The sequence below is a fragment of the Salvelinus alpinus genome, chromosome 10 (genome assembly GCF_045679555.1).
Source record: "Salvelinus alpinus chromosome 10, SLU_Salpinus.1, whole genome shotgun sequence".
Classification (NCBI taxonomy): Eukaryota; Metazoa; Chordata; class Actinopteri; order Salmoniformes; family Salmonidae; genus Salvelinus; species Salvelinus alpinus.
In genome coordinates, this window is record NC_092095.1 from 67,545,736 (window position 1) to 67,573,734 (window position 27,999).

The following is a 27,999-nucleotide window of genomic DNA, read 5'->3' on the forward strand; positions in this document are numbered from 1 at the left end:
CACAAGATGTGTCTATACAGTCCATTCAGAAAGTATTCAGACCCCTTGACTTTTTACACATTTTGTTACGTTACAGCCTTATTCTTTGCTATGAGACTTTTGGGCTCCCGAGTGGTGCAGAGGTCTAAGGCACTGCATCTCAGTGCTTGAGGCGTCACTACAGACACCATAGTTCGAATCCAGGCTGTATCACAACCGGCCGTGATTGGGAGTCCCATAGGGACTATGGGCAAGCGCACAATTGACCCAGCTTCGTCTGGGTTTGGCCGGTGTAGGCCGTCATTGTAAATAAGAATTTGATCTTAACTGACTTGCCTAGTTAAACAAAGGTTAAATGAAATAATAAAAAGGAGAATTTTTTTTATTAAATAAATAAAATCCTCATCAATCTGCACACAATAACCCACAACTACAATGCGAAAAAAAACAGGTTTTTAGACATTTATGCTAATTTATTAAACATAAAAACAGAAATACCTTATTTACATAAGTATTCAGACCCTTTGCTCTGAGACTCTAAATTGAGCTCAGATGCATTTTGTTTCTATATAAGGTCCCACAGTTGACAATGTATGTCAGAGCGAAAACCAAAGCCACTTCTCAGTAAAAGGCACATGAAATCCGGCTTGGAGTTTGCCAAAAGGCACCTAAGACTCTCAGACCATGCGAAACAAGATTCTCTGGTCTGATGAAACCAAGATTGAAGTCTTGTCTTTGACAATTCCCTGAATGTCCTTGAGTGGCCCAGCCAGAGCCTGGACTTGAACCCGATCGAACATCTCTGGAGAGACCTGAAAATAGCTGTGCAGCGACGCTCTCCATCCAACCTGACAGAGCTTGAGAGGATCTGCAGAGAAGAATGGGAGACACTCCTAAAATACAGGTGTGCCAAGCTTGTAGCATCATACCCAAGAAAACTCGAGGCTGTAATCGCTGCCAAAGGTGCTTCAACAAAGTACTGAGTAAAGGGTCTGAATACTTATTTAAATGTGATATTTCAGTTAACCTGTCTCCTCCCATTTATCTACACTGATGATTTTACATTGGATTTAACAAGTGACATCAATAAGGGATCACAGCTTTCACCTGGTCCGTCTATGTCATGGAAAGAGCAGGTGTCATAATGTGTTGTACCCTCGGGGTATATCACACAAACTTGACATTTTTTTCTGATGTTGTTCACACAGGAGAACCTGTTGAGACATTCTCTACATCCAGAAAGCAACAGCAGGAAGATCACAGAGCTAAGAGGTCTCACCACTGCCCACATTGTGAGGAGATTTTCCCAATTCTATCAAAGCTAAAAATACACCTGAAAATACACACAGGAGAGAATCGGTATTCCTGCACTGACTGTGGGAAGAGCTTCACAACATCTAGTTATCTGAACGTTCATCAGATAGTGCACACAGGAGAGAAGCCTTACTCTTGCTCTGACTGTGGAAAATGCTTCACAGCATTATCTGAGCTAACAGTTCACCAGAGAACACACACAAGAGAGAAGCCTTACTTCTGCTCTGACTGTGGGAAGAGTTTCTCTCTATTAGATACCTTAATCAAACATGAACGTATACATACAGGACAAAATCCTTACTCCTGCTCTGACTGTGGGAAGAGTTTCTCTCAACAGAGTAACTTAAAAAGACACCAACGTTTACATACGGGAGAAAAGCCTTATTCCTGCTCAGACTGTGAAAAGAGTTTTCCCCAATTGAATGAGTTAAATAGTCACCAGCGAATACATACAGGAGAGAAGCCTTACACCTGCTCTGACTGTGAGCAAAGTTTCTCTCAACACAGCAGCTTAAAGAAACACCAACGTATACACACAGGAGAGAAGCCTTACTCCTGCTCTGACTGTGGGCAAAATTTTTCTCAACACAGCAGCTTAAAGAAACATCAACGTATACACACAGGAGAAAAGCCTTACTCCTGCTCTGACTGTGAAAAACTCTTCAGAACATCATCTGAGCTAACAGTTCACCAGAGAACACACACAGGAGAAAAGCCTTACTTCTGCTTTGACTGTGGAAAACGCTTCACAACATCATCTGAGCTAACAGTTCACCAGAGAACACACACAGGAGAGAAGCCTTACTCCTGCTCTGAATGTGGGAAGAGTTTCTCTCAACAGAGCAACTTAAAAAGACACCAACATTTACATACAGAAGAAAAGCCTCATCAGTTCTCTCAGACCAGCTAAGATTAAAGTCACTCCATCACTTAATTCTCATGTCATAAAGTAAGTGGTAACTGTGATTTGGATCCTATTGTTTCTCACTGTGAGTGAAATGTGCAGAGGAAAGGGAGCATTATAGAATGTTAGCCTCTCTTTACTTTACTGATCAGTGTACACCTTGTCAGTTTTGGTGTGTTTTGTTAGCTTCTACTGTAAAGATATTGAGATGACCTTGGGTTTGCCCTGATGGTTGACTGGGTGGTACTGCTTCCCTCTGCAGTTTTCAGTGGGAATGAGCTAGTAGACACAACATGTATCAGATAGAGATGGTGTGAGAATCAGTTTTCACCATTCGTTTGGGTGGATATTTTTTGGGGACTGTAAGGTATTTATAATAAGAGATACCTGGAGAAAATCATATCTCTCTGAAATGGAAATGGATGGCCCTCTTTTCAGTTTAATTGATTTTTACCCGACCCTCCCTTAATGCTTGAAAACAAAACTCCCCTATATCCCCAAAAATTATGAAATATAAAGTGGATAGCAGAGAACATGCCTACTGTTTACCCTCACTCCTAGGACAGACCAGAGCCTTAGATATGCAGTTTTAGAAACTGTTCTTAGTTTTGTAAGCGTTACATGGCAAAGTAGCCAGAACGTTGTGGATTTGCAGAACACCGTGGACAAGGGTAGGGGTGAACATGTATAGCTTTCTATAAACGCATTTCATGCAATTCTAAGTAATTTTACATGACCGGAGACGAGCAGAGAGGATAATTGATTCTGCCTGCTTAGCTTTCCAGTGGGGGTCTGCGAGTAAAACTGGTGCCGCATTTTATGAAGCGTGAGGGAAGTTCCCGTCTGACCAAAAGAGGACGAGGAACCGACCAGACCCTTACTGTGAGCTGCCCAGGTTGAGACACATCATCTGTGAACAATTGAGGGGCGGCGAATGACTTCACTAAGGCAATTAAAAATATATATAATAATTATTTAAAAAACTGAAACTAAACATAAAGACGTAGAAGAAGAGTAGGAGGGTACCACTTGCCTTAAGTAATAGCACAAGGTGAATGTGAGAGTTGTGTGAGTAAGAAGATATTAGTGAGATTGAAATTTGGATAATAAGCATAAGATGAGTTCAACAAAGGATTTACATTTGGGATAATAAGAGGGTTGTAATGTGGATATTAGGATAATAAGAGATTGACATTTTGATACTAAGAGTGAATGAGAGCTGTCAGGGGACTGGGTTAGGTGGGAAAGAGGTGCTATTCTATATGTATGGGAAGCGCCAAGACTAGAGACTATAGAGACCATAGATACACAAGACTATAGAGACCATCTATACACAAGACTATAGAGACTATAGAGACCATAGAGACTATAGAGACCATAGATACACAAGACTATAGAGACCATAGATACACAAGACTATAGAGACCATCTATACACAAGACTATAGAGACTATAGAGACCATAGATACACAAGACTATAGAGACTATAGAGACCATAGTTACACAAGACTATAGAGACTATAGAGACCATCTATACACAAGACTGTAGAGACCATCTATACACAAGACTATAGAGACCATCTATACACAAGACTATAGAGACCATAGATACACAAGAATATAGAGACCATAGAGACTATAGAGACCATAGATACACAAGAATATAGAGACCATAGATACACAAGAATATAGAGACTATAGAGACCATCTATACATAAGACTATAGAGACCATAGAGACTATAGAGACCATAGATACACAAGAATATAGAGACTATAGATACACAAGAATATAGAGCCTATAGAGACCATAGATACACAAGACTATAGAGACCATAGCATTTATGATTATATAAACTACTGAGACTATAGACACTGAGAGACTATAGATACGAGAGACTTTAGGTACTGTAGAGAGTATAGATACTGTAGATTATGGACTACATAGACTATTGCGACTATAGACACTGAGATACTATAGATACACAAGACTATAGATACTATAGATACTGCAGAGACTATAGATACTGCAGAGACTATGGCGACTATAGAGGAACAGTTGAAGATACATATGACATGGAAGAAGGCTAGAGCAAGTCTTAAAGAGAGAACTAGAGCGAGGGCAAGTAGTGGTACCATGCCCCACTGACAGCTGTCTGTAGGCATTTATAAGAGAAGTGTCGACGTGGTCTGCAGCCACTGGTAGAGAATAGCATAATGTGCACTACGTGCTATTCTATATGTATAGTGACGATGCATAGGAATTAACGACAGGAGAATCGTTGAAGATGCACATGGTGTAATAAGGGAGATTACCGAGTGTGTTTGGGAATAGTACTAAGTGAATGTGGATGTGAAAGTTGTGTTAAGCTGATTTAAATTTGGATAATAAGCTGTTTGATTGAAATTTGGGTGTTAAGCTGATTAGAATTTGGATAATAAGACGATTGCTTAAAATTTGTATATTAAACTGATAGAAATGTGGATATTAACAGAGAAGATTTTTGCTATAACGTACTGAGTGAATGAGAGCTGTCAGGGGACTAGCTCCAGTGTGAATGTGGAGGGAAGTGTGAGCTGAGTTTTTTAAACTATATATTATCTAAGGGTTCCGTCCACCATCTCCCATCGTTGTCTTGGACTACTAATAATAGCACGTGTTGTTATTGAGCACGGGTGTTGTTTTATATGTATAGGAAGTAGCGGTCTATAGCATTTCTGGGAATTATCTATGGGGTCTGGGACCACTGTACCATAGTCTCTGGGAGGCTAGAGAACCGTTGAAGATACATATGGTGCATAGGATGTACATGTTGTGGATGTGAATACCTAAGTATAGAATTTATGTAGGGAAAAGTGAATGTGAATTTCCTGCATAGCAGGACATGCAAACGTGTGTATTTTAGGTTTAAAAAAGCTTCTAAAGTTAGTAATTTCCACTTTAAAATGTCAGACTGGATTTGCCCTAACGAAAAATGTATCAACCCCTACAAAAAATGTCCATTAATTATAATCCATATTTCCTGTTGCTGCAGGATTATGTTCCTACTGTAGCAAACTGGCTCAAATTAAGATCCTTCACCTGTTTAGAGCGAAGGATGGGTACAAAAAAAGCTGACTGCTGGAAAATCTTGGAAGTGTATGGGTGAAGTGGACCGTGGTACTCATTAGAATTTTCTGTCTTTGTCAGATTTTGATCTCATTTAAAACATTGTCTTTGTGTTTAATTTCCATGGTTTTTACATCAAAAGCTGATTTACATTACACAACATTTCCACATGTAAAAAGCTGTTAATAAGGTGTGTCATCTGTCTGAAGTAAAAGTACACAATAATGACAAATGCAAATAGAAATAAAGTAGTTATTAGTATTTATTCAATATTACTGTGAAATACTAACAGCTGATTTTCCAGAGGGAAGCGAAAAACCAGAAACCCATTTAAGCCAATATGGGATAAACTGGAAAATTATTCCCTGATCTCTTTTAACAAGACAATCGAGCAAGCTCCTGGAAAATACAAAAATCTTCAACATAAACTTTGTAAGTTACTTTAAAGTTTACTGAAGACACTCCTAGTACTAAAATACTGTACCTGTCAGCAAAAGTGAATTATCAAAAATACATCATTTACAGCCAAATCATCAGACATAGGAACTTTTGTACATATAAATCAGGGGTGGCCAAAATGGTGGTGCAGGCTTTTTTCTCCAGCCCAGTTCTACCACATCTGATTTGACTATTCAAGGTTCTGATAAGCAGCTGACTAGAGGTATGGTGTGTTGTAGAACAGTCAGAAGTTACAAATATCACAGCTGAGATGCAGCAAATAGTGCTTCCTCTGAAGTTATATGACTGTGTTTACACAAGACCCCAAATCTGATTTCCTTTCTATATCCAATCTTTTTTTCTGACCCATATCAGATTTCGGTATTCACACTCAGAAGTAGCACACAAATTCAATTCTCATTTCCTGTCACTGTTCCTTTACATTTTGGGGTGGTAGTCATGGTAAAAAATCTTAGTGTTCAGACAGAGGTCGCATATGGAGGATGGGGTTTGTATCAGGATTCTGTTCCACATATGGAGGTGTTATAAATAGGAAATCAAAAGATCAGATTCAATGTGTTTTTTTGCTGTTTACACATTACGGAAAATAACAGATAGGTATCATATATGCAAATAACTGTCAAAAGATCTGAATTGGTCTGCAATAAGGCGGCATTTACACAGGCAGGCCAATTCAGATATATTTTTTTAATGAATTGGTCTTTAGATTGGGCAAAGGATCAGAATGGGGGTGCATGTGTAGACGCAGCCCAAGTACCTAAAAAAAAAAAAACACGAGAGGATGAAAGCCAACATGACATTAGATACCATGCTTACCTCATCCACCCCAGGAACTCGCAAATGTTTTAGAACATGGTGCTTTCTATACTGCAGCTGCTTTCCATGCTCAACTGGAAGCGTCAATAGACGATGAAGTGTGACGCCTCCCACAATTAATAAATACATAAATACAAAATAAAAACATTTAAATAAATAACATGGAAAATATTTGAAATGTGTTATCACTCTGATTTACAGAGATGACCCAAGATGTAGTGATTAATAATAATTAGGTGGGTGCTTATATTCGTCCTATTTCACACAGTTTGTATTATAAGCATGTCTGAATTGGACATTTGTTGTTTTTTTCATATCCCACCTCCCCCTGAGACACCGGTCAGGGTCTGCCACTATCAACGGCGACCCTGGAGCAATTAGGGTTAACTGCCTTGCTCAAGTTCAAACTAGCGACCTTTTGGTTACTGTCCCAACGCTCTAACCGCTAGGCTACCTGCCGTAGTAGTTCCTGTCCAAACAACGTCACTAGTTGTGGTGAGGGGCTCAGGCGTTCCAGGGGACATCATCTCTGCACCAGGCCAAGGCACCTCAACCTGCAAGAGAAACAGAAACTGGTGCCAGTATAACATTTCATAATATTTTCAGAGTTAGAGTAACGACACAGAGGAGATCAAATACCCCCTCTCTCACACACACACACACACACCTACCTAACAGGATCAGCACATTTCCAAGTCAGTTGCTCTGTGTTACAGCTGCCCTACACGCTTAGTAATAATAGATAAAACATTTGAAGTATTTTATTTGACTCTTATACACAAAGTAACTTGATAAAGCGAAAAGGATAACAACCTTGTATTTTCTATGAATAAAGTGTTTGAATGATCCTCCTTGATTCGTTGGTGAAGTCAAATTCTTTCTAAACTAAATTCTTTCTATAGGGGAAGTTCAAGTTTCAGAGTCAAATGCTTCATCCATGTGGAGGCTAAACCAGAATGGAGCTCTTCAATGTCACTGTATTTTCATTGTCTACATTGTTCATGATATGGAGGGTTCTTCTGATGTTATCTTGAGTTTGTCTACTTTCTATAAAACCAGCTTGATGTCAAAGCCTATGCTCAACTTGTAGAAATTTTAACTTGAAACTCAAAGTACAGACAGAGACAGCCTGATAGACTGAGAGACAGAGACATAGAAAGCATGACAGACAGACAGATACATATTTATATACAGATAAGTAGGTAAGCTGAGTGCCAGAGCAGACATTGTGCAGTAACTCTGCCTCAGACTTGAAGTAGTGCCGCTCCTGTTCAACCAACACCATGCTCAGTAGTTTCTAAGAAAAAACAAAGAAGAATTGTCACATTTCAATTTGGTTAATTCAGAGATCTTTGTGGCAAATATTGTGTCTATACAGTCTACCATAACGGTTTAATACAAAACCTGCCAATGGGCTTACAGTCATTGTGGAACCTTGGAACCACTGTGAAACATAGTTTGATGAAATGTTGGAATTTGCAGCACAACCTTCAAAATGAATATGTGCAAATCGATTGTTTTTGAAACAGACAAAAACGTTCAAATATGATATTTTGTCCACATACACAACATTTAAGTAATATAATCATAATGAATCTAGTTACGGTAGTCCTTCTGATTTCAGAGTTATCAGGCTCTGTGCATCAAAAAAGAGAACTTTTGATAAAGTAATCTGAAAGCAGTCAAATCCCATATTCCACTGGAAGGTACAGCACATATTCCACTGGAAGGTACAGCACATATTCCACTGGAAGGTACAGCACATATTCCAACATAACAGCATTAATGCTTTTAGGGAAAAACACATGGAAGTTTGACAATCAAGATCATAGTAAAACTGTACTTTCTCTCAGATATTGTATCTGAATAAAGATCCGATCTTCAATCACCCAGCTAAAGATTCAGGGTTTATGGAGGGTAAGTTTGCGTAATTTATTTTCATACATTAAAGAGACAGAATGAACCAATCACTGCACCTGTGGATGAAATATATTGAAAGTGACGAGTACAATGGTATGATTCACAGGCAAAGCATAAGATGGCAAGTAAATAGGTTGACTATAACAATAAGTCAATCGGTTGACTATGTCTTGGCAATATAACAATAAGAATCACTGAGTTACCACTGATCCAGATATTGGAGACTTGAGATTGAGATAGCCCACGAAGAATAAACACACACACATACAGTATAAACACATGCAAACATGGTCATGATTGTGTATGTATTGACAAACCATGGCATCTTTCACCAGCCAATAAGACTTAATCACTGACTGAAATCACCATAGAAACCTCCTTAGTGGCACCACCAGAAGGCACAACACACTTAACCTTGGTGTCTTTGTAAGGTAGACAGGACACTGTTGCAGTAGTTGTGACAGTTCACTGGATGGGTGACATTGACCATGGTAGACTTTTCCAAAGCACTGTGTTCTGTGTGGTCCCAGGCCACTACCAGAGAGTCGTACCGTGGCAAAACAATTCACTGTTTTCTACTCTATTCCTCACCTACAGTAAGAACAAACACTGTCTACTTGAAATCATAAACCCTACTGTTAATTAGAATGTGTGTCTTATTAGACCTGTGGATTTCAGGGTCATCATGTTGATGGTTGACTGTTGATAGTTTTTCCTGTTCTATGTCATGGACTGTGGGATTTTGGCTAAAGATTGATTTAGTAAGATTGACAATCAATGTCAAAGTAATACTGTAATTTATCTTTGTCATCTGAACAGTAAAACTTACCTTCTCATTTTATTTCTCTCTGTTTGCACCACAGTACCACAGCAGCTCCACAGCACACAGCAATGAAACACAGTAAACCCATCACTGCACCAATCCCTGTTGGTTTAACTGTGAAAGATGACAAGATGAGAATGGTACAATTCACAGATAAGAGTGTCAGAGATTAGTTGTGGTCATTAGATTAATGACTTACCACTGATCCTGTCACCATCAGTGACCTCAGGTACATCTAGCACAGAACACACAGAGACAGTATTTCAGAATGACACCAGCATGCTGATTGTTACTGTAGGCATGTACTGAACCATTTCTAACCAGCAAATGAAGCTTGATTGCTAGCTGGAATAACCATGGATACGTTCTTGGTGACACCTCCAGAGAACAGTGACACCACACAGCCAACCCTGGTGTCTTTGTCAGGTAGACTGAATGCTGCCAGCGTGGAAGTTATGGTGACAGTGACAGTTCCATTGAGATGGGTGACATTGACCATTGTAGAATTTTCTAGAATTTCTGTTTCGTCCCAGGTTACTGTAGGAGCAGGTCGTCCAGTAGCAGAACAGGACAGAGTGGTGTGAATGTTGTTGGTTTGTGTGATGACGAGTGAGGGTCCATACAGCTCTATAGGACAACAACAGACACAGTTCACAGTGAACAGCACATGAGTCATAAAGCAGGTATCTAATGTGGGAAATCAAATAAATTACATGTTGAGGTTCATTGATGATGTCAACACCTACTCATTACATTATACAATAACATTTTACCATTAATATGGAGACAGGTCCTGCCACTGATAGCTCCATCTGGATAGGCATTAAACAGACACTTGTAGCAGGACTCGTCTCCTCTTGACACTCCTCTGATGACGATAGAGCAGTTCTGCAGTCCCTCGTCTTCAAACTCCACTTTCCCCTCAAAACGTACGTTGACATCAGGACCACGTTTGCTGTAGGTGGCCACATTCTCATTCGCCCCAGTTGTCTCTTTCTGCCAGGTGACTTGCCGCACGTCTTTGGGTTTCATGAGTTCACAGGTTAAGACTGCATCTTCTCCCAGGGTTGCTGTGACAACCTGCTGTGTTCTCACCAACTGAGAGAGCCCTGCATGAAGACAGTTACACACTACTTAGTACTTACTACATTACAAACTCTCTCTCTCTCTCTCACACACACACACACACACACACACACACACACACACACACACACACACACACACACACACACACACACACACACACACACACACACACACACACACACACACACACACACACACACACACACACACACACACACACACACACACACACACACACACATTTATGTTAATACAATGTGCAGGAGGGCCAAATTGCCAATTGTATGACTTTGAGGCAATTTGAGTTGCTTAGTGTAGTGTATTGTAGTGCTGTTTTGTGTTGCGATACGTATCGTTGTGTTATGCAACTGTTTGAATAAAGGAGAGTGAGACAGAATTAAACATCTTTGTGTGATGTCATCATGAAATGTGCAGAAATTTTCCCTTTACTGAAAGCAGACAATGACTTTATTATGAGGCATTTTATCACTTCACCTAAAGCAGTTAAAGATGACTTTATACTGCAGCCATACTCAACTGGCGGCCCACGGTCCGGAACCACACCTAGAACAGGGTCAATACGGACCGCGGTCCAGATCCACACCTAGAACAGGGTCAATACGGACCGCGGTCCAGGACCACACCTAGAACAGGGTCAATACGGACCGTGGTCCAGGACCACACCTAGAACAGGGTCAATACGGACCGCGGTCCGGATCCACACCTAGAACAGGGTCAATACGGACCGCGGCCCGGATCCACACCTAGAACAGGGTCAATACGGACTGCGGTCCGGAACCACACCTAGAACAGAGTCAATACGGACCGCGGTCCGGAACCACACCTAGAACAGGGTCAATACGGAACGCGGTCCAGATCCACACCTAGAACAGGGTCAATACGGACCGCGGTCCGGAACCACACCTAGAACAGGGTCAATACGGACCGCGGTCCGGAACCACACCTAGAACAGGGTCAATACGGACTGCGGTCCGGATCCACACCTAGAACAGGGTCAATACGGACCGCGGTCCGGATCCACACCTAGAACAGGGTCAATACGGACCGCGGTCCGGAACCACACCTAGAACAGGGTCAATACGGACCGCGGTCCGGAACCACACCTAGAACAGGGTCAATACGGAACGCGGTCCAGATCCACACCTAGAACAGAGTCAATACGGACTGCGGTCCGGAACCACACCTAGAACAGGGTCAATACGGACCGCGGTCCGGAACCACACCTAGAACAGAGTCAATACGGACCGCGGTCCGGATCCACACCTAGAGCAGGGTCAATACGGACCGCGGTCCAGATCCACACCTAGAACAGAGTCAATACGGACCGCGGTCCGGAACCACACCTAGAACAGGGTCAATACGGACCGCGGTCCAGGACCACACCTAGAACAGGGTCAATACGGACCGCGGTCCGGAACCACACCTAGAACAGGGTCAATACGGACCGCGGTCCGGATCCACACCTAGAACAGGGTCAATACGGACCGCGGCCCGGATCCACACCTAGAACAGGGTCAATACGGACCGCGGCCCGGATCCACACCTAGAACAGGGTCAATACGGACTGCGGTCCGGAACCACACCTAGAACAGGGTCAATACGGACCGCGGTCCGGATCCACACCTAGAACAGGGTCAATACGGACCGTGGTCCAGGACCACACCTAGAACAAGGTCAATACGGACCGCGGTCCGGAACCACACCTAGAACAGGGTCAATACGGACCGCGGTCCAGATCCACACCTAGAACAGAGTCAATACGGACCGAGGTCCAGATCCACACCTAGAACAGGGTCAATACGGACTGCGGTCCAGATCCACACCTAGAACAGAGTCAATACGGACCGCGGTCCGGGACCACACCTAGAACGGGGTCAATACGGACCACGGGTCCCAAGATCTTTTTAGGAACTCAGTCAGGCTTTCAACTTACTTGCTGCAATAGTAGAATCAACCAGGTGCAATTTTGAAATATGGTAGTGTACGGACAGTTTTCCTTTTATGTCATTCCCTGACAGAGCTCTTTCTAACCTGTCAGAAATATCCAAGTGATCAACTACTAGCCCAAGTCAGCTAGATAGGTAAATTACGCTAACCAGCTAACTTACCTATCTACATCTTGTAGTTGTCATGGCCAGATTAAGTGACCAGGGGCCTCGACCCCCAAGGGCCCGACATTTTGTTGAATCACTCAGGTACAGTATCATATGAACACACCCAAGACACGGCAAAATGTGTAGAAACTGCAACATTTTCTCTCCACCAACAAGAGGGCTGTGAACAGTTTGGGGTCACATGGGTTGTAGAGGTTGGGGTTTGTTACTATGCTGATATATTACAATATCCATCTGGACCTTTGCCTCCTCGGAAAGTTGTGTGACTGGACCTTCTCAAATAGTAGTTGAGTACCCCTGTTATAGTGGCTTATAAGTATGCTATAACCCACAAGAAAGATGATGTGCTGCTGATTGACAAAAAAAACACATAAAGAATGCATCAAACTGACTGACGGTCTTTATAATGCTGTATGATCCTTGAGGACAAAGTGACCAGCAGTTATGAAGCACTATGTTGCTGTATATTATAAGTTAATATGGTTAGAATTATAATGCATTAGGAGACTTTATGAGACTTAATAAGTATTTATTTGTGTCTATAACTATGATTATACTGCATTATTAACAGATTATGAGTGCATGTATAATTAATCAATAAGGCCCGAGGAGCTGTGGTATATGGCCAATATACCACGGCTAAGGGATGTTGTTAAGCGCGACGCAACGCGGAGTGCCTGGATACAGCCCTTAGCCGTGGTATATTGACCATATTCCACAAACACTTGAGGTGTCATATTGCTATTATAAACTGGTTACCAACGTAATTAGAGTAGTAAAAATAAATGTTGTCATACCCATGGTATACGGTTTGATATGACACGGCTGTCAGCCAATCAGCATTCAGGGCTTGAACGACCCCATGTATACTGCTGTATAATGCACTATGCATATGGGCTTCACAGAAAGTGTTACCAAATATACACTACATCCATATAGTACCAGTTTGGACCCCCCTTTCACCTCTTTCTTGAGATATTGCTCTTTGCTAAGAAGCCATTTTTGTTTATTTTTTACCATTTTAATTTAAAACCATCACAGTAAGGGACATCATTGTTACCCAGAAATTATTTGACATTGAGATAAGAAATATAAAAAAATGCTGCATTGGACCTTTAAGGGAAGTCTAGTCTAGTCGGGAGGAAGTTATGAATGAAGGGGCTTTGAAACTGACAGCAGTATGGGTAAGAAACTGACAGCAGTATGGGTAAGAAACTGACTGCAGTATGGGTTAGTAACTGACAGCAGTATGGATTAGTAACTGACTGCAGTATGGGTAAGAAACTGACTGCAGTATGGGTAAGAAACTGACTGCAGTATGGGTTAGTAACTGACAGCAGTATGGGTTAGTAACTGACTGCAGTATGGGTTAGTAACTGACTGCAGTATGGGTTAGTAACTGACTGCAGTATGGGTAATTAACTGACTGCAGTATGGGATAGTAACTGACTGCAGTATGGGTTAGTAAATGACTGCAGTATGGGTAATTAACTGACTGCAGTATGGGTAATTAACTGACTGCAGTATGGGTAAGTAACTGACTGCAGTATGGGTTAGTAACTGACTGCAGTATGGGTAGTAACTGACTGCAGTATGGGTAAGTAACTGACTGCAGTATGGGTAAGTAACTGACTGCAGTATGGGTTAGTAACTGACAGCAGTATGGGTTAGTAACTGACTGTAGTATGGGTTAGTAACTGACAGCAGTATGGGTTAGTAACTGACTGCAGTATGGGTTAGTAACTGACAGCAGTATGGGTTAGTAACTGACTGCAGTATGGGTAGGTAACTAACTGCAGTATGGGTTAGTAACTGACTGCAGTATGGGTAGTAACTGACTGCAGTATGGGTAAGTAACTGACTGCAGTATGGGTAAGTAACTGACTGCAGTATGGGTTAGTAACTGACTGCAGTATGTGTAAGTAACTGACTGCAGTATGGGTAGGTACCTAACTGCAGTATGGGTTAGTAACTGACTGCAGTATGGGTTAGTAACTGACTGCAGTATGGTTAAGTAACTGACTGCAGTATGGTTAAGTAACTGACTGCAGTATGTGTGAGTAACTGACTGCAGTATGGTTTAGTAACTGACTGCAGTATGGGTTAGTAACTGACTGCAGTATGGATAAGTAACTGACTGCAGTATGGGTTAGTAACTGACTGCAGTATGGGTAATTAACTGACCGCAGTATGTGTCAGTAACTGACTGCAGTATGGGTTAGTAACTGACTGCAGTATGGGTAAGTAACTGACTGCAGTATGGGTAAGTAACTGACTGCAGTATGGGTTAGTAACTGACTGCAGTATGGGTAATTAACTGACTGCTGTATGTGTAAGTAACTGACTGCCGTATGGGTTAGTAACTGACTGCAGTATGGGTAATTAACTGACTGCAGTATGTGTAAGTAACTGACTGCAGTATGTGTTAGTAACTGACTGCAGTATTGGTAAGTAACTCACTGCAGTATGGGTTAGTAACTGACTGCAGTATGGGTTAGTAACTGACTGCATAATGGGTAATTAACTGACAGCGGTATGGGTTAGTAACTGACAGCAGTATGGGTTAGTAACTGACTGCAGTATGGGTTAGTAACTGACAGCGGTATGGGTTAGTAACTGACTGCAGTATGGGTAATTAACTGACTGCAGTATGGGTTAGTAACTGACTGCAGTATGGGTTAGTAACTGACAGCAGTATAGGTTAGTAACTGACTGCAGTATGGGTAATTAACTGACTGCAGTATGGGTTAGTAACTGACTGCAGTATGGGTTAGTAACTGACAACAGAATGGGTTCATGTGTTGAATTATTAAAGTAACATCAACAACAGAATGTCTGGACATCAGTGAATATAAGGAACTATGGCTACAGATCAATCCTCTTTGTTCACTGATTAAATCATAGTAAACTACAATTCTATCAATCTGTAGGATACAACATACACTGATTGTACAAAACATTAGGAACACATGCGCTTTCCATAACATAGACTGACCAGGTGAATCTAGTTGAAAGCTATGATCCCTTATTAATGTCACTTGTTAAATCTCTTCAATCAGTGTAGATGAAGGGGAGGAGACAGGTTAAAGGAGTTTTAAGCCTTGAGACAATTAAGACATCGATTGTGCATGTGTTATTCAGAGGGTGAATGGACAAGACAAAAGATTGAAGTGCCTTTGAACGGGTATGGTAGTAGGTGCCAGGTTCATCAGTTTGTGTCAAGAACTGTAACGCTGCTGGGATTTTCCCACTCAACAATTTCCCATGTGTATCAAGAATTGTCCACCACCCAAATTGACACAACTGCGGGAAGCATTGGAGTTAACAAAAGCCAGCATCCCTGTGGAACGTTTTCACCTTGTAGAGTCAATGCCCCCCAAAATGTAGGCTGTTCTGAGGGGGGCTTCAACTCAATATTAGGAAGGTGTTCCTAATAATTTGTGCATTCAGTGTGTATAAGTTATAGTGGTGTAGTATTCAGAATGGTCGGAAGGGGGAGTACAGAACTAGTCTAATCTCGTCGAGGTACAGTTGGAGGAAGTTATTAATGAAGGGGCCTTTACATTTGCTGCAGTATGGGTTAGTAACTGACAGCAGTATGGCTGAGTAACTGACTGCAGTATGGTTAAGTAACTGACTGCAGTATGGTTAAGTAACTGACTGCAGTATGGGTTAGTAACTGACTGCAGTATGGTTAAGTAACTGACTGCAGTATGGGTTAGTAACTGACTGCAGTATGGGTTAGTAACTGACTGCAGTATGGGTTAGTAACTGACTGAAGTATGGGTTAGTAACTGACTGCAGTATGGGTAATTAACTGACTGCAGTATGGGTTAGTAACTGACTGCAGTATGGGTAAGTAACTGACTGCAGTATGGGTTAGTAACTGACTGCAGTATGGGTAATTAACTGACTGCAGTATGGGTTAGTAACTGACTGCAGTATGGGTAATTAACTGACTGCAGTATGTGTAAGTAACTGACTGCCGTATGGGTTAGTAACTGACTGCAGTATGGGTAAGTAACTGACTGCAGTATGTGTAAGTAACTGACTGCCGTATGGGTTAGTAACTGACTGCAGTATGGGTAAGTAACTCACTGCAGTATGGGTTAGTAACTGACTGCAGTATGGGTAATTAACTGACTGCAGTATGGGTTAGTAACTGACTGCAGTATGGGTAATTAACTGACTGCAGTATGGGTTAGTAACTGACTGCAGTATGGGTAAGTAACTGACTGCAGTATGGGTTAGTAACTGACTGCAGTATGGGTAATTAACTGACTGCAGTATGTGTAAGTAACTGACTGCAGTATGGGTTAGTAACTGACTGCAGTATGGGTAATTAACTGACTGCAGTATGTGTAAGTGACTGACTGCCGTATGGGTTAGTAACTGACTGCAGTATGGGTAAGTAACTGACTGCAGTATGTGTAAGTAACTGACTGCCGTATGGGTTAGTAACTGCCTGCAGTATGGGTAAGTAACTGACTGCAGTATGGGTAAGTAACTGACTGCAGTATGGGTTAGTAACTGCCTGCAGTATGGGTTAGTAACTGACAGCAGTATGGGTAAGTAACTGACTGCAGTATGGGTAAGTAACTGACTGCAGTATGGGTAATTAACTGACCACAGTATGTGTAAGTAACTGACTGCAGTATGGGTTAGTAACTGACTGCAGTATGGGTTAGTAACTGACTGCAATATGGGTTAGTAACTGACTGCAGTATGTGTAAGTAACTGACTGCAGTATGGGTAGGTAACTGACTGCAGTATGGGTTAGTAACTGACTGCAGTATGGGTTAGTAACTGACTGCAGTATGGGTTAGTAACTGACTGCAGTATGGGTTAGTAACTGACTGCAGTATGGGTTAGTAACTGACTGCAGTATGTGTAAGTAACTGACTGCCGTATGGGTTAGTAACTGACTGCAGTATGGGTAAGTAACTGACTGCAGTATGTGTAAGTAACTGACTGCCGTATGGGTTAGTAACTGACTGCAGTATGGGTAAGTAACTCACTGCAGTATGGGTTAGTAACTGACTGCAGTATGGGTAATTAACTGACTGCAGTATGGGTTAGTAACTGACTGCAGTATGGGTAATTAACTGACTGCAGTATGGGTTAGTAACTGACTGCAGTATGGGTAAGTAACTGACTGCAGTATGGGTTAGTAACTGACTGCAGTATGGGTAATTAACTGACTGCAGTATGTGTAAGTAACTGACTGCAGTATGGGTTAGTAACTGACTGCAGTATGGGTAATTAACTGACTGCAGTATGTGTAAGTAACTGACTGCCGTATGGGTTAGTAACTGACTGCAGTATGGAAAAGTAACTGACTGCAGTATGTGTAAGTAACTGACTGCCGTATGGGTTAGTAACTGCCTGCAGTATGGGTAAGTAACTGACTGCAGTATGGGTAAGTAACTGACTGCAGTATGGGTTAGTAACTGCCTGCAGTATGGGTTAGTAACTGACAGCAGTATGGGTAAGTAACTGACTGCAGTATGGGTAAGTAACTGACTGCAGTATGGGTAATTAACTGACCACAGTATGTGTAAGTAACTGACTGCAGTATGGGTTAGTAACTGACTGCAGTATGGGTTAGTAACTGACTGCAATATGGGTTAGTAACTGACTGCAGTATGTGTAAGTAACTGACTGCAGTATGGGTAGGTAACTGACTGCAGTATGGGTTAGTAACTGACTGCAGTATGGGTTAGTAACTGACTGCAGTATGGGTAAGTAACTGACTGCAGTATGGGTTAGTAACTGACTGCAGTATGGGTTAGTAACTGACTGCAGTATGGGTAAGTAACTGACTGCAGTATGGGTTAGTAATTGACTGCAGTATGGGATAGTAACTGACTGTAGTATGGGTAATTAACTGACTGCAGTATGGGTTAGTAACTGACTGAAGTATGGGTTAGTAACTGACTGCGGTATGGGTTAGTAACTGACTGCGGTATGGGTAAGTAACTGACTGCGGTATGGGTTAGTAACTGACTGCATTATGGGTAAGTAACTGACTGCAGTATGGGTAAGTAACTGCCTGCAGTATGGGTAAGTAACTGACCGCAGTATGGGTTAGTAACTGACTGCAGTATGGGTTAGTAACTGACTGCAGTATGGCTTAGTAACTGACTGTAGTATGGGTAATTAACTGACTGCAGTATGGTTAAGTAACTGACTGAAGTATGGGTTAGTAACTGACTGCAGTATGGATTAGTAACTGACTGCATTATGGGTAAGTAACTGACTGCAGTATGGGTAAGTAACTGCCTGCAGTATGGGTAAGTAACTGACCGCAGTATGGGTTAGTAACTGACTGCAGTATGGCTTAGTAACTGACTGTAGTATGGGTAATTAACTGACTGCAGTATGGTTAAGTAACTGACTGAAGTATGGGTTAGTAACTGACTGCAGTATGGATTAGTAACTGACTGCAGTATGGGTTAGTAACTGACTGCAGTATGGGTTAGTAACTGACTGAAGTATGGGTTAGTAACTGACTGAAGTATGGATTAGTAACTGACTGAAGTATGGGTTAGTAACTGACTGCAGTGTGGGTTAGTAACTGACTGCAGTATGGGTTAGTAACTGACTGCAGTATGGGTTAGTAACTGACTGCAGTATGGGTTAGTAACTGACAGCAGTATGGGTTAGTATTTGACTGCAGTATGGGTAATTAACTGACTGCAGTATGGGTTAGTAACTGACTGCAGTATGGGTTAGTAACTGACTGCAGTATGGTTTAGTAACTGACTGCAGTATGGGTAATTAACTGACAGCGGTATGGGTTAGTAACTGACAGCAGTATAGGTTAGTAACTGACTGCAGTATAGGTTAGTAACTGCCTGCAGTATGGGTAAGTAACTGACCGCAGTATGGGTTAGTAACTGACTGCAGTATGGGTTAGTAACTGACTGCAGTATGGCTTAGTAACTGACTGTAGTATGGGTAATTAACTGACTGCAGTATGGTTAAGTAACTGACTGAAGTATGGGTTAGTAACTGACTGCAGTATGGATTAGTAACTGACTGCATTATGGGTAAGTAACTGACTGCAGTATGGGTAAGTAACTGCCTGCAGTATGGGTAAGTAACTGACCGCAGTATGGGTTAGTAACTGACTGCAGTATGGGTTAGTAACTGACTGCAGTATGGCTTAGTAACTGACTGTAGTATGGGTAATTAACTGACTGCAGTATGGTTAAGTAATTGACTGAAGTATGGGTTAGTAACTGACTGCAGTATGGATTAGTAACTGACTGCAGTATGGGTTAGTAACTGACTGCAGTATGGGTTAGTAACTGACTGAAGTATGGGTTAGTAACTGACTGAAGTATGGATTAGTAACTGACTGAAGTATGGGTTAGTAACTGACTGCAGTGTGGGTTAGTAACTGACTGCAGTATGGGTTAGTAACTGACTGCAGTATGGGTTAGTAACTGACTGCAGTATGGGTTAGTAACTGACAGCAGTATGGGTTAGTAATTGACTGCAGTATGGGTAATTAACTGACTGCAGTATGGGTTAGTAACTGACTGCAGTATGGGTTAGTAACTGACTGCAGTATGGTTTAGTAACTGACTGCAGTATGGGTAATTAACTGACAGCGGTATGGGTTAGTAACTGACAGCAGTATAGGTTAGTAACTGACTGCAGTATAGGTTAGTAACTGACTGCAGTATGGGTTAGTAACTGACTGCAGTATGGCTAAGTAACTGACTGCAGTATGGGTTAGTAACTGACTGCAGTATGGGTTAGTAACTGACTGCAGTATGGGTTAGTAACTGACTGCAGTATGGGTTAGTAACTGACTGCTGTATGTGTAAGTAACTGACTGCAATATGGGTTAGTAACTGACTGCAGTATGGGTTAGTAACTGACTGCAGTATGGGTTAGTAACTGACTGCAGTATGGGTTAGTAACTGACAGCGGTATGGGTTAGTAACTGACTGCAGTATGGGTTAGTAACTGACAGCAGTATGGGTTAGTAACTGACTGCAGTCTGGGTTAGTAACTGACAGCGGTATGGGTTAGTAACTGACTGCAGAATGGGTTAGTAACTGACTGCAGAATGGGTTAGTAACTGACAGCAGTATGGGTTATTAACTGACAACAGAATGGGTTAGTAACTGACAGCAGTATGGGTAAGTAACTGACAACAGTATGGGTTCATGTGGTGATTTATTAAAGTAACATCAACTACAGAATGTGTGGACATCAGTGAATATAAGGAACTATGGCTACAGATCAATCCTCTTTGTTCACTGATTAAATCATAGTAAACTACAATTCTATCAATCTTTAGGATACAACATACACTGATTGTACAAAACATTAGGAACACATGCGCTTTCCATAACATAGACTGACCAGGTGAATCTAGTTGAAAGCTATGATCCCTTATTAATGTCACTTGTTAAATCTCTTCAATCAGTGTAGATGAAGGGGAGGAGACAGGTTAAAGGAGTTTTAAGCCTTGAGACAATTAAGACATCGATTGTGCATGTGTTATTCAGAGGGTGAATGGGCAAGACAAAAGATTGAAGTGCCTTTGAACGGGTATGGTAGTAGGTGCCAGGTTCATCAGTTTGTGTCAAGAACTGTAACGCTGCTGGGATTTTCCCACTCAACAATTTCCCATGTGTATCAAAAATTGTCCACCACCCAAATTGACACAACTGCGGGAAGCATTGGAGTTAACATAAGCCAGCATCCCTGTGGAACGTTTTCACCTTGTAGAGTCAATGCCCCCCAAAATGTAGGCTGTTCTGAGGGGGGCTTCAACTCAATATTAGGAAGGTGTTCCTAATAATTTGTGCATTCAGTGTGTATAAGTTATAGTGGTGTAGTATTCAGAATGGTCGGAAGGGGGAGTACAGAACTAGTCTAATCTCGTCGAGGTACAGTTGGAGGAAGTTATTAATGAAGGGGCCTTTACATTTGCTGCAGTATGGGTTAGTAACTGACAGCAGTATGGCTGAGTAACTGACTGCAGTATGGTTAAGTAACTGACTGCAGTATGGTTAAGTAACTGACTGCAGTATGGGTTAGTAACTGACTGCAGTATGGTTAAGTAACTGACTGCAGTATGGGTTAGTAACTGACTGCAGTATGGGTTAGTAACTGACTGCAGTATGGGTAATTAACTGACTGCAGTATGGGTAATTAACTGACTGCAGTATGGGTAAGTAACTGACTGCAGTATGGGTTAGTAACTGACTGCAGTATGGGTTAGTAACTGACTGCAGTATGGGTTAGTAACTGACTGAAGTATGGGTTAGTAACTGACTGCGGTATGGGTTAGTAACTGACTGCGGTATGGGTAAGTAACTGACTGCGGTATGGGTTAGTAACTGACTGCATTATGGGTAAGTAACTGACTGCAGTATGGGTAAGTAACTGCCTGCAGTATGGGTAAGTAACTGACCGCAGTATGGGTTAGTAACTGACTGCAGTATGGGTTAGTAACTGACTGCAGTATGGGTTAGTAACTGACTGCAGTATGGGTTAGTAACTGACTGCAGTATGGGTAAGTAACTGACTGCAGTATGGGTTAGTAACTAACTGCAGTATGGGTTAGTAACTGACTGTAGTATGGGTAATTAACTGACTGCAGTATGGTTAAGTAACTGACTGAAGTATGGGTTAGTAACTGACTGCAGTATGGATTAGTAACTGACTGCAGTATGGGTTAGTAACTGACTGCAGTATGGGTTAGTAACTGACTGAAGTATGGGTTAGTAACTGACTGAAGTATGGATTAGTAACTGACTGAAGTATGGGTTAGTAACTGACTGCAGTATGGGTTAGTAACTGACTGCAGTATGGGTTAGTAACTGACTGCAGTATGGGTTAGTAACTGACTGCAGTATGGGTTAGTAACTGACTGCAGTATGGGTTAGTAACTGACAGCAGTATGGGTTAGTAATTGACTGCAGTATGGGTAATTAACTGACTGCAGTATGGGTTAGTAACTGACTGCAGTATGGGTTAGTAACTGACTGCAGTATGGTTTAGTAACTGACTGCAGTATGGGTAATTAACTGACAGCGGTATGGGTTAGTAACTGACAGCAGTATAGGTTAGTAACTGACTGCAGTATAGGTTAGTAACTGACTGCAGTATGGGTTAGTAACTGACTGCAGTATGGCTAAGTAACTGACTGCAGTATGGGTTAGTAACTGACTGCAGTATGGGTTAGTAACTGACTGCAGTATGGGTTAGTAACTGACTGCAGTATGGGTTAGTAACTGACTGCTGTATGTGTAAGTAACTGACTGCAGTATGGGTTAGTAACTGACTGCAGTATGGGTAATTAACTGACTGCAGTATGTGTAAGTAACTGACTGCCGTATGGGTTAGTAACTGACTGCAGTATGGGTAAGTAACTCACTGCAGTATGGGTTAGTAACTGACTGCAGCATGGGTAATTAACTGACTGCAGTATGGGTTAGTAACTGACTGCAGTATGGGTTAGTAACTGACTGCAGTATGGGTTAGTAACTGACAGCGGTATGGGTTAGTAACTGACTGCAGTATGGGTTAGTAACTGACAGCAGTATGGGTTAGTAACTGACTGCAGTCTGGGTTAGTAACTGACAGCGGTATGGGTTAGTAACTGACTGCAGAATGGGTTAGTAACTGACTGCAGAATGGGTTAGTAACTGACAGCAGTATGGGTTATTAACTGACAACAGAATGGGTTAGTAACTGACAGCAGTATGGGTAAGTAACTGACAACAGTATGGGTTCATGTGGTGATTTATTAAAGTAACATCAACTACAGAATGTGTGGACATCAGTGAATATAAGGAACTATGGCTACAGATCAATCCTCTTTGTTCACTGATTAAATCATAGTAAACTACAATTCTATCAATCTTTAGGATACAACATACACTGATTGTACAAAACATTAGGAACACATGCGCTTTCCATAACATAGACTGACCAGGTGAATCTAGTTGAAAGCTATGATCCCTTATTAATGTCACTTGTTAAATCTCTTCAATCAGTGTAGATGAAGGGGAGGAGACAGGTTAAAGGAGTTTTAAGCCTTGAGACAATTAAGACATCGATTGTGCATGTGTTATTCAGAGGGTGAATGGGCAAGACAAAAGATTGAAGTGCCTTTGAACGGGTATGGTAGTAGGTGCCAGGTTCATCAGTTTGTGTCAAGAACTGTAACGCTGCTGGGATTTTCCCACTCAACAATTTCCCATGTGTATCAAAAATTGTCCACCACCCAAATTGACACAACTGCGGGAAGCATTGGAGTTAACATAAGCCAGCATCCCTGTGGAACGTTTTCACCTTGTAGAGTCAATGCCCCCCAAAATGTAGGCTGTTCTGAGGGGGGCTTCAACTCAATATTAGGAAGGTGTTCCTAATAATTTGTGCATTCAGTGTGTATAAGTTATAGTGGTGTAGTATTCAGAATGGTCGGAAGGGGGAGTACAGAACTAGTCTAATCTCGTCGAGGTACAGTTGGAGGAAGTTATTAATGAAGGGGCCTTTACATTTGCTGCAGTATGGGTTAGTAACTGACAGCAGTATGGCTGAGTAACTGACTGCAGTATGGTTAAGTAACTGACTGCAGTATGGTTAAGTAACTGACTGCAGTATGGGTTAGTAACTGACTGCAGTATGGTTAAGTAACTGACTGCAGTATGGGTTAGTAACTGACTGCAGTATGGGTTAGTAACTGACTGCAGTATGGGTTAGTAACTGACTGCAGTATGGGTAATTAACTGACTGCAGTATGGGTAATTAACTGACTGCAGTATGGGTAAGTAACTGACTGCAGTATGGGTTAGTAACTGACTGCAGTATGGGTTAGTAACTGACTGCAGTATGGGTTAGTAACTGACTGAAGTATGGGTTAGTAACTGACTGCGGTATGGGTTAGTAACTGACTGCGGTATGGGTAAGTAACTGACTGCGGTATGGGTTAGTAACTGACTGCATTATGGGTAAGTAACTGACTGCAGTATGGGTAAGTAACTGCCTGCAGTATGGGTAAGTAACTGACCGCAGTATGGGTTAGTAACTGACTGCAGTATGGGTTAGTAACTGACTGCAGTATGGGTTAGTAACTGACTGCAGTATGGGTTAGTAACTGACTGCAGTATGGGTAAGTAACTGACTGCAGTATGGGTTAGTAACTAACTGCAGTATGGGTTAGTAACTGACTGTAGTATGGGTAATTAACTGACTGCAGTATGGTTAAGTAACTGACTGAAGTATGGGTTAGTAACTGACTGCAGTATGGATTAGTAACTGACTGCAGTATGGGTTAGTAACTGACTGCAGTATGGGTTAGTAACTGACTGAAGTATGGGTTAGTAACTGACTGAAGTATGGATTAGTAACTGACTGAAGTATGGGTTAGTAACTGACTGCAGTATGGGTTAGTAACTGACTGCAGTATGGGTTAGTAACTGACTGCAGTATGGGTTAGTAACTGACTGCAGTATGGGTTAGTAACTGACTGCAGTATGGGTTAGTAACTGACAGCAGTATGGGTTAGTAATTGACTGCAGTATGGGTAATTAACTGACTGCAGTATGGGTTAGTAACTGACTGCAGTATGGGTTAGTAACTGACTGCAGTATGGTTTAGTAACTGACTGCAGTATGGGTAATTAACTGACAGCGGTATGGGTTAGTAACTGACAGCAGTATAGGTTAGTAACTGACTGCAGTATAGGTTAGTAACTGACTGCAGTATGGGTTAGTAACTGACTGCAGTATGGCTAAGTAACTGACTGCAGTATGGGTTAGTAACTGACTGCAGTATGGGTTAGTAACTGACTGCAGTATGGGTTAGTAACTGACTGCAGTATGGGTTAGTAACTGACTGCTGTATGTGTAAGTAACTGACTGCAGTATGGGTTAGTAACTGACTGCAGTATGGGTAATTAACTGACTGCAGTATGTGTAAGTAACTGACTGCCGTATGGGTTAGTAACTGACTGCAGTATGGGTAAGTAACTCACTGCAGTATGGGTTAGTAACTGACTGCAGCATGGGTAATTAACTGACTGCAGTATGGGTTAGTAACTGACTGCAGTATGGGTTAGTAACTGACTGCAGTATGGGTTAGTAACTGACAGCGGTATGGGTTAGTAACTGACTGCAGTATGGGTTAGTAACTGACAGCAGTATGGGTTAGTAACTGACTGCAGTCTGGGTTAGTAACTGACAGCGGTATGGGTTAGTAACTGACTGCAGAATGGGTTAGTAACTGACTGCAGAATGGGTTAGTAACTGACAGCAGTATGGGTTATTAACTGACAACAGAATGGGTTAGTAACTGACAGCAGTATGGGTAAGTAACTGACAACAGTATGGGTTCATGTGGTGATTTATTAAAGTAACATCAACTACAGAATGTGTGGACATCAGTGAATATAAGGAACTATGGCTACAGATCAATCCTCTTTGTTCACTGATTAAATCATAGTAAACTACAATTCTATCAATCTTTAGGATACAACATACACTGATTGTACAAAACATTAGGAACACATGCGCTTTCCATAACATAGACTGACCAGGTGAATCTAGTTGAAAGCTATGATCCCTTATTAATGTCACTTGTTAAATCTCTTCAATCAGTGTAGATGAAGGGGAGGAGACAGGTTAAAGGAGTTTTAAGCCTTGAGACAATTAAGACATCGATTGTGCATGTGTTATTCAGAGGGTGAATGGGCAAGACAAAAGATTGAAGTGCCTTTGAACGGGTATGGTAGTAGGTGCCAGGTTCATCAGTTTGTGTCAAGAACTGTAACGCTGCTGGGATTTTCCCACTCAACAATTTCCCATGTGTATCAAGAATTGTCCACCACCCAAATTGACACAACTGCGGGAAGCATTGGAGTTAACATAAGCCAGCATCCCTGTGGGCTTCAACTTAATATTAGGAAGGTGTTCCTAATAATTTGTGCATTCAGTGTGTATAAGTTATAGTGGTGTAGTATTCAGAATGGTCAGAAGGGGGAGTACAGAACTAGTCTAATCTAGTCGAGGTACAGTTGAAGGAAGTTATTAATGAAGGGGCCTTTACATTTGCTGCAGTATGGGTTAGTAACTGATAGCAGTATGGCTAAGTAACTGACTGCAGTATGGTTAAGTAACTGACTGCAGTATGGGTTAGTAACTGACTGCAGTATGGGTTAGTAACTGACTGCAGTATGGTTAAGTAACTGACTGCAGTATGGTTAAGTAACTGACTGCAGTATGGCTAAGTAACTGACAGCAGTATGGGTTAGTAACTGACTGCAGTATGGGTTAGTAACTGACTGCAGTATGGGTTAGTAACTGACTGCAGTATGTGTAAGTAACTGTTTGTTCACTGATTAAATCATAGTGAAAGTCACTGTAAACTACACAGTTTATACAGTGACTTTCACTACCCTATACAGTTTATACAGGGACTCACTACATTCATCATTTCATTTATCTGTATAGTGGAAGATAAATTAAATGATGAATGCAGTGTATCGAAATAAATAGGTTTGGACACACCTCATTTCATAAAGAAAAGCAACAGTGTCAGCAATACTGTGTCAATTAAAATAAAAAGCTGACAAATGCAGTATATCATGTATAAAACTGATATAACTCACCTTTAGGGAGGACTATTAGCTGAATAAACAGGTAGTTGTGGAGCGCAGGAGCCATGGTGAAAAATGTAGTTTTCTTTTTTGATTTCCCCTCCTGGTTTGAATTTCCTTCCTGGTTTGAATGGACCTATCACCTTTTGAGCAGAAGCCCCTCCCCCTACACTAAAAGTGAAAGTAAACTCTGCTGGTGTATCACCAGTTTTAGTTGAACTCTTCTTAAAACAGATAGGTCTTGACATATTACACACATAGCCAAGGGAGCCTGGTGCAGCGCTATAACAACCTAGCCCTGATTGTGATGTTACTGTTAACAGAGCTATAACAACCTAGTCCTGATTTTAAATGGTGATGTTACTGTTAACAGAGCTATAACAACCTAGTCCTGATTTTAAATGGTGATGTTACTGTAAACAGCTATAACAACCTAGTCCTGATTGTGATGTTACTGTTAACAGAGCTATAACAACCTAGTCCTGATTGTGATGTTACTGTAAACAGAGCTATAACAACCTAGTCCTGATTGTGATGTTACTGTTAACAGAGCTATAACAACCTAGTCCTGATTGTGATGTTACTGTTAGCAGAGCTATAACAACCTAGTCCTGATTGTGATGTTACTGTTAGCAGAGCTATAACAACCTAGTCCTGATTGTGATGTTACTGTTAGCAGCGCTATAACAACCTAGTCCTGATTGTGATGTTACTGTTAGCAGAGCTATAACAACCTAGTCCTGATTGTGATGTTACTGTTAGCAGAGCTATAACAACCTAGTCCTGATTGTGATGTTACTGTTAACAGAGCTATAACAACCTAG

The 27,999-nt window shown here is 41.5% G+C and overlaps 1 protein-coding gene across 3 annotated transcripts; it reads right to left on the reverse strand.

Moving 5' to 3' along the window:
* Positions 1 to 5,548: 5,548 nt before the first annotated feature.
* On the reverse strand, positions 5,549 to 27,275 carry LOC139532710 (OX-2 membrane glycoprotein-like). Of its 3 annotated transcripts, XM_071330648.1 has the most exons (6): positions 27,188 to 27,275; positions 10,096 to 10,431; positions 9,644 to 9,949; positions 9,522 to 9,557; positions 9,329 to 9,436; positions 5,549 to 7,876 (listed from the first exon to the last, which is right to left on the reverse strand). In XM_071330648.1, the coding sequence occupies exons 1-5, from the start codon at positions 27,240 to 27,242 to the stop codon at positions 9,333 to 9,335; spliced, it is 837 nt and encodes a 278-aa protein (XP_071186749.1). In that variant the 5' UTR covers positions 27,243 to 27,275; the 3' UTR covers positions 5,549 to 7,876; positions 9,329 to 9,332. The 3 variants fall into 3 exon arrangements, with proteins under 3 accessions (XP_071186749.1, XP_071186748.1, XP_071186750.1); XM_071330647.1 differs by having other exon boundaries at positions 5,549 to 9,436; XM_071330649.1 differs by lacking the exon at positions 9,522 to 9,557 and having other exon boundaries at positions 5,549 to 9,436.
* Between the last annotated feature and the right edge of the window lie 724 nt (positions 27,276 to 27,999).

What these genes read in the sequence shown, in the direction of transcription:
- LOC139532710 (XM_071330648.1), bottom strand. Translation starts at nt 27,242, where the DNA reads ATGGCTCCTGCGCTCCACAACTACCTGTTTATTCAGCTAATAGTCCTC. An exon ending in GACCTGTCTCCATATTAATG is followed by an intron (nt 9,950 to 10,095) that starts GTAAAATGTTAT and finishes GTTGTCCTATAG; the next exon opens with AGCTGTATGGACCCTCACTC. An exon ending in TGATGGTGACAGGATCAGTG is followed by an intron (nt 9,437 to 9,521) that starts GTAAGTCATTAA and finishes CATCTTTCACAG; the next exon opens with TTAAACCAACAGGGATTGGT.